Source organism: Haliotis asinina, chromosome 6 (assembly GCF_037392515.1).
Source record: "Haliotis asinina isolate JCU_RB_2024 chromosome 6, JCU_Hal_asi_v2, whole genome shotgun sequence".
Lineage (NCBI taxonomy): Eukaryota > Metazoa > Mollusca > Gastropoda > Lepetellida > Haliotidae > Haliotis > Haliotis asinina.
This window is the reverse complement of record NC_090285.1, coordinates 4,552,999-4,565,397: the sequence shown is the minus strand read 5'-3', so window position 1 is coordinate 4,565,397 and position 12,399 is coordinate 4,552,999. Positions and strand designations below refer to the sequence as shown.

The following is a 12,399-nucleotide window of genomic DNA, read 5'->3' as shown; positions in this document are numbered from 1 at the left end:
CCAGGCCTGATCGATGGTATTCATTGTCGCCCGTAGGAGAGCACACACTGAGTAAAACTGTATCCAGATTGTGCGCTGCTGCCGGATTCAGTGGTAAGAGTTTCAAATTCTTTTATCTAAAAACTGCATTACTCACAACATATTACAATTATTAACTTTACAGTGTCAAAAAAACCGCAATGAAAACATACATTTCTACCTTGAACCATATGTTTCTTTGCCAGTAATTTAGTGAGATGTGAATGACAAAGCATTTCTTGACATATGTAAATATTGCATCAATTCACCTCCTGACTTGTTTTGATTGGGTTAACATTTGTCTTTTAAGGTTTCTACACAAATCACTCATTGAGAGCGACGTGTGCGACGCGGCTGTTTCGCTCAGGTGTAGATGAGCAGTTGATTGCAAAAACAACTGGTCACAGGAGTAATGCCATTCGCAACTACAAGCGTATCTGTACTGAACAAGAGGCGACTCTGAGCAGGATAGTGCAAAGGAAACCAAGAAGGCGAAAAAGTGAAACGGCAACCATGTCATCAAGTTCCTGCGAGAAATCCCAAGCTTTGCAAATGACCAGTACCGAGGGCATCAACATTTCTGTCAACCTTGCGGTCACAAAATGAAAGTTTGTGTATGTTCGGTGAATAAAATACATTCTGCAGTATGCATTGCTTTTACTTTTTATGGTTCCATTAACCCATGGCTGTCTTGTTTCAGCACAGATATTAGACTACTACTGGTACTACGTTTTAAATGTTTGCTCTCATGTTGGAATCTGGCATCTGTACTTTACATCGGCGTTTGCCAGTTACAACCATCCAACCAAAAGTAGGCGCAGATTGTTGGAAAAAGGTCTTATGGAACAATTATGCACTGCTGTTTTTTCCTATTGTTTCATAAGACATTTTCAATTGCAACAATCTGCGCCTACTTTTGGTTGGATGACTATAAGTGACGTCGATGTGACGTAAAGCTGTCAGATTCCAACATGAAAGCAGACATTTAAAAAGTAGTCCCGGTCGTAGTCTAACTACTATCTGGGTTGGTTAGACTACGAACTGAAACAAAACAGTCATGGTTTAATGGCATATAGACCAGTGTGTCCATAGCCTTGATCTCTGATCCCAAGGCCGAGCCGGAATCCTCTCTAAAGGAGGATCCACACCCAGACCCAGTGGATGATTGAACGAACCACAGCGGGGAAGGAAGAGCCGAAGGCACCTTCCACCCAAGTCACCGAAATACCATCCAAACCCTGGTCCCGAGATGCAAGAAGAAGTTCAGATGAAACCGAGTCCTCCACTCTCATGGGGAGGGGTGGGGCAGAGACCGGAAACCCCGGAATCCTCAATTTATCCTGCGCCAAGACCCAGAGAGGGACTAGGAGCGAACCCTCCCTCTCCGGGGTAGCCGAGGCGTCCGGACCTGAAGCCAAAGGCTCCGGATCGACAGACATCTCCAGGCTAGCTGAGCGAGCAGAGCCCGGCGATCCGCCCCACAGACATTTGTCATGCTTGTCTTGTGGAGGGATGTTTGTACCACAAGTGGAACACATCGTAAAAGCCTGAAAGCCAATATGCCAAGCATAAGCTGACCGCCAAAACAGCAGCACATAATTAACACATTAAAAACATTGAAAACTACATGGATACCCACGACATGAACTAATTGGTACTAAACGCAATATTTCAACACGCAAGGGCGTCAACTTCCCGCCATGGGGAAGCAACACGTGCGCAACCCACAGGAAAGCCTGTGCAACACAAAAGTCACAGACAAACAATTCAACTCCAGGTTTAAATAAACGTTCTGTTTTCCTATTAACGAACGAATAAACCATACATACAGTCGAGGAAGACTCAGACATCTACACAGTACACATAGAGTTGAACGTAGTTTTAACTTCTTTCCAACACACACGTCTTTAACAGTATGGTGACAGCAGAAGGAATGATGATACGGGCTTGGATGCTTACCTGGTTGTCTGCGCACGCGCGGCAGAGGGGTGACTCCATGTGGTGAGGGGCCATATCATGAGCAAAAGAGACTTTTTCTTTATTGTACAATATTTTTTCAAAATATTGATACAACTGTCACCTGACATTTTCCGGCAGCAGAAAATGTACCCCAAAGACGATCTCTATGAAAAAGAATTGAAGTCACATCGGCAATACTGCAGCCATAAAGAGACTAAAACTAGTTTAGAATTCACCATAAAAGTTATGAGTTGGGGATGTGTAACATGCATGTATCTCAGTATCAGACCTGTGTTGAAAGTAACATAAATGTTGTCAAAAATACAATACAGGGGTTCAAAAATATTTTGAAAAGCCACTTGCGACAGGGCAAGTGACTTCAAGACAGTAACTTGTCTTGACTAATTTTCCACTTGCCCTGATTTTATGACACAATGCGTGATGATAATTTCACTCTCTTCCAGCTCTATGTTATTATTAGCGCTAACTTTAAAAGCTTCATTATGAGCAGATAAGAAATGAAATCCAAGATTATTTGCATTTTGAAACCACAAGCGAAAATTATCTAGTAGTCCACGGACAAGTAAGATACCATTATTTGATTGTCCGAAATGAAAACTGACTTGTCCCAGGCATCAAGCGATGGGATTTTTTAACCCCTACATTAGCATACCTGAAACAGATTTGTGGCCCATGGGTGTGTGACTACAATGACTACAAATTCCAAGATGACCATAGGGCTGATATTGTGAAAGGTCATGTGCAACCAAAAAATCAAACATAATTAAAACACAATTATCACTTATTCATGACATATAATATACACTGCTGCTTGTTAAAAAACAAATAAACAAAATTATAATCGTTCAATCCCGATTGAAAAGTGCGATATTTTGTACTTGGGCTTACTTCCCTCGAAAAGAAGTCCTTGGGAGACCGAACCCAGTCATAGCGGGTGGATGTGCACTCAAGTGTAACGACGGCTTCCCATTGGCTGTTTCATTTGCTGATCTGCTAAGGGCTCAATGTGTGTACGGAAAGATGATCTGTTTGATGGGCAAGATTCTTAATGGATAACCACTTCTTTTATTGTACTTGATGCATCGTTTCAGTATGGATTCATATACCATTGTCAAACAAAACCTTATACACTAGAAGAAGTTGTTCTCTATAGAGAATTTATATAGAGATTTTGGGTTTTCTAAATACACCTTCTCTGAATTTGAGTTGGATCAAATATCATCTCAGAAGAGATGGTGAACTACTGCATGACTGGAAACTGTCATTCGTCCAAGTACAAAGCAGGACTTGAAACTTAGAAGAGTTTGCACCAGTTTCCGTCCAATCCAGTCATCTGAGAAAATGTAGTTTGTTTGCAACCCACAGACATAAAAACTTGTCATGTGTACAAGTGTCACACCTGCCTAATTACATAATCTGGTAGAGACTGGACTCGGGTGCACGAGTCATAAATCAATTTATCTTGTTTATGGCATATAGACCAATGTGTGTTAAGTTCAAATTGCATGTGGTCAATGATTGAAGCTGTGTACTGCATGTTGTCTTTAGCAGACAGGCAGGCAGACATACAGGTGTCAATAAGTCAGACATTGAGCTTTCTCTGTGACAGAGGCTGCTTACCACAATCAACAAGTTTTTATGTAACGAGCAGATTATTTAGTTGTTTGTTTACACAACCAAGATTAGACTACTGCTCACGATCTCATACTTTTCATCGCATTTTTTCAACTTTAAAGGTTGAATTGGCACTTTCCATGATTTGTTTCGGTAAGTGCATACCTTAAGGTATCAGAATCTGTAAAGTTGTGTTTTACGTTGCATGTGACCTTGAAGCTGTTTGCTGATGACATTTTCTGATTGAATATAGATGCATATGAAATGAAAATGCCAACCTCTCCTTGATTTATACGCTGTAATGTTCGTTGAATTGCCACTTCCCGATCTCGTAGTTCTCTCTCTTTCTGTATCCGACGTTGGTGCTGAGGATGAACACCATGTTTTATTATTACAACACTAAAACTGAATACACAAAACTTACAACACCATATTCCAAATAAGATGATTAATTAAGTTTACACTGATAAAAAACAGTCTACGATGAAGCACTTTGAGTCCAATCACTGAGCATGACCACCTGAGACACTGTGTGACCCGTAACATTGAGAATAGGTTGCGAATCAATTCTGACCCAGATCCCTGTAGTATGCTTCCAGTGATCAAACCCAAACCTGCTCAAAAACTTCAGGGATTAAAGTCTTACTCAAAATATAGAAAACCTGGCAAGTTTTACTGGTCTTTTTGTTGCAGATTTGCTCTGAGCAAGTTCTTTCTTAGGAATCTTGCAGAAGAGTAATTTTGCAACAACGTAGAACCATAATAATATAATGTCAGAGACTTATCCAGGATTTTAAACATTGTGAGCATGTCAGGCAAACAAATTCTTCATATTTTGCCTTGATATGTGAAATACAGGTTATTTGTATTAAGTCATTAGTAGTTATGTAGCTATATGTTGCTGGAAACAATTCCTGCAGGTCTGTACCAGAAACCATTCTTAAAGCAGGTTGTTTAATGTCATAGGTCAATTTCTGAAATAAGACAGGGGAACTCCATTCAGTACTATTTATTCTGATTTTCTCTTGAACAGCTGAATAACACAAATATGTAATGAGCAGCCAGTTAACATGATTCACTACACAATGAACAAGTTGACATTCAATAGCTACCTCTTCCAGCTTGCACTGTTTCCTCTTCTCTTCTCTGAAACAAAGGCAATTTAGACTCAATACATATCTCCAACATGACTCCCACAAAAGGCACAATCTTAGTCAATGAAAGATGGAATCGAGTTATGGAATGGATGGAATGACAACAAAAATATTCACAACAATACTTAAAACCACCGAATAATGTGTACACATTTGTCGATGTGGTTTGGAGAAGGTGAGGAATGGCAAACGGCAGCAATTTTTGCTACTGTGAGTGAGTATACTGTTTATGCAACCTTTGTAAATCTCTGTCATATCAAGGCAGACGGACCCCAACAATGACTTTCACACACAACCGTTGTAAAGAGATTAATACCCAAGCCTCTGGTATCACAAGCAAATGCTTAAATAACTTGGCTTTGCCACGGCTTTAATCCTGCTACAGAAAATGTCATGAGAACACTCTAGATCAATGCCATGTTCTTACCAAAACAAATCTTTCTCTTTGTTACTAGATTATCATTACACAATCAGAAAAGTAAACAAGAACATGAGCTGACCTGAAACCAATACTGACACAGTAAAAGGTTGCCTTCATGTAACATAGCTGTCCACCACTTACTGTTGTTTCTTGTATGTTTTCTCGTAAGTTGGCCTGTTTAAAGCTTCGTCCTCATCCTCCGGTTCCTCCTCCACATCACAACGACTGAAACACAGAATAGACGTCAACAAACATGTTTATTTCAGACAGTATTCTGGTTTCTGTTTTGCTCTTACACGACACTCAGGAATGTCCCAGCTATATTACAGTCAGTAAGCAATCTTGTCTGAAACAGACAATCCTGTGGCTGATATGAGAAACAATCCATGCAGTCAGGGTATTACGACAAGTTATCAACCAGTCACACAGCCTCATCACAACCACAGATCACAGATCAACTCAGTCATCTTTTCTGATCAACATAGGTTATTAAGGACCAACTTGTGAGCATGCTTGCTTTAATTCAACACAGACAGCAATCAAATGTTTCAGAAATGATTTCTTATTTCCATTTGTCCCTCCATTTGATGAAATGGATAATGTAACAAGGTGAAACTTTCATTAACTTGAAATGAAAAGATGAACACTATATACTTAAGTTGGTAATTTTCTACACAGTAGTAATCAGAGGGTCAAACAACATTCTCATTATCTATAATCATGTATTTCAAATGATAAAGCATCCAGCATAAATCAGAATAATATCCTATTAAGTCCACAAATCTACAACATACTTATGTGATGCATCAGGGTTCATGTGACAGAACCATCGGTCTGGGAGTCCTGTCTGCCTAACGCCATCTGGAAGACGGCGCCACTTCAGACAGTTTTCACACTGGGCCCACAGCCAGTCAGGGAGATTCCTAGGAAAACATGACACACCGACTACATAGTGAAAGAGATTTGATACTCTTAGTACATATCAAGGTAATCTTTAAATAGTTGTGTTTTGTTAACTGTCAGCATTTTTCAGGTAGGTTTGTTTTCTTTCTATATCAATTGTTATCGTTGAATTATTCCAGATATATGACAGCCTTCAGTAAATGAATGAATATGGACCCCACACTGACATTGATCTTTGAAATCTAAAAACATTCACCTAACAAGTCACAACCATAAGCTGCATACACAGATTCAGTGGTCTCTCAACCCTGTAAATTGTCTACGCCATATCTTTCTCCCCCACTGTCAAGTGTATTCACCTTACCCTTCCCCCACTGTCAAGTGTATTCACCCTACCCTTCCCCCACTGTCAAGTGGATTCACCCTACCTTACCGCATTGTCAAGTGTGTCACCCTTCCCTTACCCCTGTCAAGTGTGTCACGTACCCTTGTCCCTGTCAAGTGTGCCACCCTTCCCTTGCCTTACCCCGGTCAAGTGTGTCCACTTTCCCCTTTCCCCCTGTCAAGTATGCCACCCTACCCTTCCCTTACCCCTCGCAAGTGTGTCACCTACCCTTGTCCCTGTCAAGTGTGTCACCCTACCCTTCCCTCCCGTCAAGTATGTCACCTACCCTTCCCCCCTGTCAAGTATGTCCACCCTACCCTTCCCCCCTGTCAAGTATGTCCCCTACCCTTCCCCCCTGTCAAGTATGTCACCTACCCTTCCCCCTGTCAAGTATGTCACCTACCCTTGTCCCTGTCAAGTGTGTCACCTACCCTTTCCCCCTGTCATGTGTGTCCACCCTACCCTTCCCCCTGTCAAGTGTGTTCACCCTACCCTTCCCCCGTTAAGTGTGTCACCTACCCTTCCCCCTGTCAAGTGTGTCACCTACCCTTCCCCCTGTCAAGTGTGTCACTTTACCCTCACCCCTGATAAGTGTGATGACCTTACCCTGCTGGTGCCACCTGGACCCGACTGCCTCCACACTTCTTCTCGTTCCAGTAATCATTCAACTTCTGTGCAATGGAGGTCATGAAGGAGCTGCAGGGGACAACAGGAACAATAATACCAGGTAAATTTGGTGGCTAAAACTGTTATCAAAAATAAGGTCTTTAGAAGACACATATCAAGCAAGATAAGAGCTTTTCAGTTGTTAAATGTATTAGCACATCCTCTGTTCAGTAAAATATATGTCTCCAAATATTATAAACTGTCTCAATGTCACACATGGATGTACTGATTACTCATTGCAATATGCATGACAAACATACATGGCCTGACTGCAATACACTGATGGCAAGTCACAACATCAATAGAAACAGGTTATCTCCCTTATTCTCCAAAGTTAGTTGTCACAAATCTCAGTGATAATACCAGTACATTCGAATGAAACAAACCTTTTACACACCTTAACAGCAGCAAGTGTCACTTTAAGCAAATATCTGATACACAACAAAGTCCCTCAAGTCAAGTCCATGAACAAGTGAGTGTGACAACATGTGCAAGAGTTGTACTTCTACTTACTTGTACTTCTCGTCCTTGTTGAAGTCTTGCTTGTTGTGGATGGGCTGAAGGAAATCCACCTGGACCACACCAACTACTCCTTCACCCAAATTATTGCGCTGGATAAATGACATGAGAACTGAAGAGGTTGTTTTTCTAAAAACTGGCCCTTAATATTACATAAACAAGGATTCTGTGAAGTCAACCAAAACACTGATAATAAAGTCTGTTTTACAATAGGTGACTGACATTATTATACTCAGTTATATAAGAAACTTGAATAAAGTACAAATGTGATCAGTGGTGAATAAACATACTGACGATTGTAAATGAAAACATGCAAGGAAACAATGTGAGTGTACAGACAAACGATATTCATCCACAAACAGAAGTATTTAATAATAATGCCAAGAACATGTTGTCGGGGAAGTAACATGTCAGCATCAAGAATCACCTCCATTGTCAACCACTTCGGTCCCATCAAAACACTCACACGTTCACTCTGTCTGTATCTCTCTCTCTGCCGCTCTCCCTCCTTTATTCTTTCCTTCTCTCTCCCTCCCTCCCTCCTTCCTCTCCCGTTGCCTCTATCTCTCTCGCTCTCTGCCCCCTTCCATGTCTTTCTCCCTCCCTTTCTCTCACTCCTGCCTTCTTTCTCTTTCTGTCTCCTCCCTATCTCTCTCCCCTGCCATCTGTCTCCCTCCATCTCTGTCTCCCTCCCACCTTCCATCTCTCACGCTGTCTCCCTCCATCTCCCTCCCTCCTTCCTTCCCTCTCTCTCTCTGTCTCTCTCTCATATATCAGCATTATGATGAAACCTGTGTCATGCGACATCTCTCTCCCTCTCTCTGTCTCTATCTCTCATATATCTTATTGTAATCTATTATGATGAAACCCGTGTCATGCCGACAATATCTTATTGTAATCTATTATGATGAAACCCATGTCATGCCGACAATATCTTATTGTAATCTATTTTGATGAAACCCATGTCATGCCGACAATATCTTATTGTAATCTATTTTGATGAAACCCATGTCATGCCGACAATATCTTATTGTAATCTATTTTGATGAAACCTGAGTCATGCCAACAATATCTTATTGTAATCTACTGTGATGAAACCTGTGTCATGCCGACAATATCTTATTGTTATCTATTGTGATGAAACCCATGTCATGCCGACAATATCTTATTGTAATCCATTGTGCTTAGCTTCTACATTCAAATTTTGGACCAGTAAATTATTTTGTGGGCTAGTAATGTCCAGGCATAGGTCGCCCAACTGGCTCAAAGAAGGTGGAAACTATCATATCTTGCATACTGGCCACATGATCAGTCTGTGAAAGTCAACCAGTCTCCTACCTGTCTCTGATAGCCAACTTTCTCATAGGCTTTGATCAGCCTGTTCCTGTGGTACATCATAAGTCCATAGTTTTCACTGCGGGCATCTTTAGAGCAGGTGAACCCAAACACAATCTTCAGGGGACGACCCTGGCCATGATTTAAGGAATGTGACACTAGTGAACATCTCACATGAAACCTGGTAACTGCTTTGTTTAAACCAATAGTAATCTTGTTTGTTACTAAAGTCTGTCATGATCACACTTTTCACTAGATGTCAATATCATCAATGTAATGCTTTCATACAACACTGCCTAATGAAAACAAGAGTCATCAGAAGACGACTTATCCCCCCGGCCCCCACATACGACTCATATTTGAAAGGATAAATCATCCGATTGTTACTTATTGTGTTTATAGACTAAGTCTGAATTGTTTCCATGGAATTCATGAAAAATATAAATGCCATATATCAGTAATCAGAAAAAGTCACCATTTCATGATCTGTCTCGTATATCTGCCAAGATCTTTTGAAAGATATGAAATGGTTTTCAAGCTGTGCTCCGGAAACGAAGTCAGCAACATGTTCATGGAACCGAGAAAATAATACATAAAAAAAATGGAAATAGCAAAAGGCACAACTTTGGGGTCTGCAACATATATCTACCAAGTTTTACTGACAGATATTAAGAAGATTTTGAGTTCTGCTCTGGAAACAAAACACACCTCTCACTCTTGAGACTAAGTCCAAAACGTTTCCATGGGAACTGAGAAAATAATAAATCACTAAAACCTGGAAATAGTAAAAGGCACCACTTCAAGTTCCGATTGATATATCTACCACGTTCTGCAGAAAAATATTGAACGGATTTTGAGTTATGCTCCGGAAACGAAGCATATCCCTTCATTTTGAGACTAAGTCCGAAACATTTCCTTAGAAACTGAGAAAATAATAAATCACAAAAACCTCTAAATACCAAAAGGCACCACTTTAGGGTCTGCCAAAAATATCTACCAAGTTTTGCAGAAAAATATTGAACGGTTTCTGAGTGATGCTCCAGAAACGAAGCCTGCCCCACCACTAGACTAACACCAAAATGTTCCATGGAAAAACACACAAAAAATAACAATGCCAAAACTCTGTAGATAGCAAAAGGCACAACTATAGGTTGAGATCATTGTATCTATCAAGTCAGGTCTAAAAATATTGAACGGTTTCTGAGTTGTGCTCCGGAAACAAAATGATTACGGACGGACGGACGGACAGACGAGGCGTCGACTATATCCAGCAGCATTACATGCCGGGGGGATAAAAATAACTGTAATCTCTCAAGTTTGTTTGTTATTTGATAGCAGCTGGTAAACAATAGAATTAGATCAATGGAAATGTGAGCACCTCCCTACAATGATGGGTTATAAGGGCATACAATCAACTAAGTCCCAGGATGTGATCCCCTGATGTGGTACCCTTTTACGCCAATATAGAGAGCTTGGGACCTCTTCTAACCAATAACCAACACAAGGGAGATAATTTAAGCCAAGGTATCTTTTTCTTATTCTGTCCTCAAACCTTCATGAGGACAAAACAGAAGTGGAAGATTTGTTGAGAATCATTCCATAATAAGCCTGGGTTACTGGAGGCCAATATTCTAACCCAGACCCTCATGGGTCTTATAATTCCAGGCATTGCTAGATTTGCACAAGGATACCAGCCATCCCGGCTTGTACACATCAATTTCTGTGTGTGACAAACTTTTGGAAATAAGTTTGGTTTTAACTTTCTGTCCACGGAGTACAATCTTCATACGAGGTTTCAGGAACAAGATGCTGCAATATTCCTGGAACAAACAAGTACTGACTATGGGAAACTCTTTTATCTCTTATACGCTTCAATCCAACACAGGGGAAGATGAATGTATTCATATTACTTAAAATATATTTAAGTCCACATTCTTTACTATTACAATGATTACTAGACATAATCTGTTATATTGTGTTTGACTTACGTTGTAAACCAAGACATTTCTTTCTTGGGATTTAATTCATTACACAGCAACATTCCAGCAAAATAACATTAATCTGTAGCTAATTGAGTTTTGACCAGACAATCCAATGAACAACAGCATGAGCATCGATTTATATCAATGGCATAAAATAATTTGTGTCAACTAAGTCAGGGAGTCTGACCACCCAATCAGAGTGCTAAACAAGCAATACAACCGTATAACTGACCCTGAGAGAACTCTTGAACTCTGGAATGGCCTCCTGCATGGGCCTGTACACTGTTGTCATGTCCATGGCTAGCGTCTCTGGATTACGAATGTCCAGTGGGTCACTCTCAAAGTCCAACTCAGGGCTTCCTGACTTGGAACTGAAACAAGTACCATCGTTAAACGAAGGAATAAAGTTCACGTTTTCACAAAACATGCAGGCATCAATAAATCTACTATACAGACCTACTGTTTTCATTTACAAGATAAGAGCTAGAGACAGTGAAAATTCCTCCAAGATAAGAATATCAAGTCCACACATTGTCACTCAACCATTGCTGTATTTCCAGGTCAGAATATGTTCCAATTGCATGATGTACTGAAACACATGACAGACAGACTGACAGACCGTCAAAAGCACCAAGACTCCATGATTTACTCTTACTTACTCTGTCAGTCTCCATAATTTACCATAATTTACAGAATGTAATCATGCAGCTGAAATATTTCTGACTGCAATGTGAAACAAGATCCATACTCTTTATGCATTAATATGATAAAGGAAAAGTCTTCACCGTTTCAAGTTAAAGATGAAAATTTTGGTTCCAGTCTTTAGCCTCTCCAGACTAAAGAGTTCCGTGAGAAGACTGGACTCAGTGGTAAATGGTGAGTACTTGAGGATTGCTGCCAGGTTGTTTTGGGAGCTGCCACTGTGAATCTTTTTATGTCATCTCAGTCAAGGAAATCAACACATCATGAACTACAGTAGTAGAATGTTCGCTTTGACCACTTGGCTCTGTTTGCAATTATTGAAAGATACACAAACAATCTTTTCACCAAATTCAGGTTAGATGTCATCATTAAATGATAATAATGTTTCACATTCATCTCCAACAAGCCACAAAAAATGCATACTAAGCATTAATAACAAAGGTCATCAGAAGATGACATATCCCCCGGCCCCCACATATATGAAAGGACAAATCATCTGATTTGTTACTTGATGTTTTCTTACATTAAGTTTGAATCGTTTCCATGGAAGTCATGAAAAATATAAATGCCATATGTCTGCAAACAGGAAAAGACACCACTTCAAGATCTGTGTCATATATCTGTCAAGACTTGTTAAAAGATATGAAATGGTTTTCGAGTTGTGCTCTGGAAACGAAGCCCATCCCCCCATTTTGAGACAAAGTCCGAAACATTTCCATG

General features: G+C 40.2%; 1 protein-coding gene across 1 annotated transcript in view; it reads right to left on the bottom strand.

Annotated features, from left to right (window-relative positions):
• Positions 1-12,399, bottom strand: part of LOC137286550 (MORC family CW-type zinc finger protein 3-like) — a 34,301-nt gene that overhangs the window by 12,494 nt on the left and 9,408 nt on the right. Inside the window, exons 5-14 of the mRNA XM_067818474.1 lie at positions 11,763-11,913; positions 11,210-11,348; positions 10,687-10,815; positions 8,999-9,127; positions 7,655-7,752; positions 7,082-7,171; positions 5,982-6,110; positions 5,329-5,412; positions 4,725-4,758; positions 3,891-3,977 (exon numbers count right to left, since the gene is read on the bottom strand). Coding sequence (XP_067674575.1) covers positions 3,891-3,977; positions 4,725-4,758; positions 5,329-5,412; positions 5,982-6,110; positions 7,082-7,171; positions 7,655-7,752; positions 8,999-9,127; positions 10,687-10,815; positions 11,210-11,348; positions 11,763-11,913 — 1,070 coding nt within the window. The remainder of the gene's footprint in view (positions 1-3,890; positions 3,978-4,724; positions 4,759-5,328; positions 5,413-5,981; positions 6,111-7,081; positions 7,172-7,654; positions 7,753-8,998; positions 9,128-10,686; positions 10,816-11,209; positions 11,349-11,762; positions 11,914-12,399) is intronic.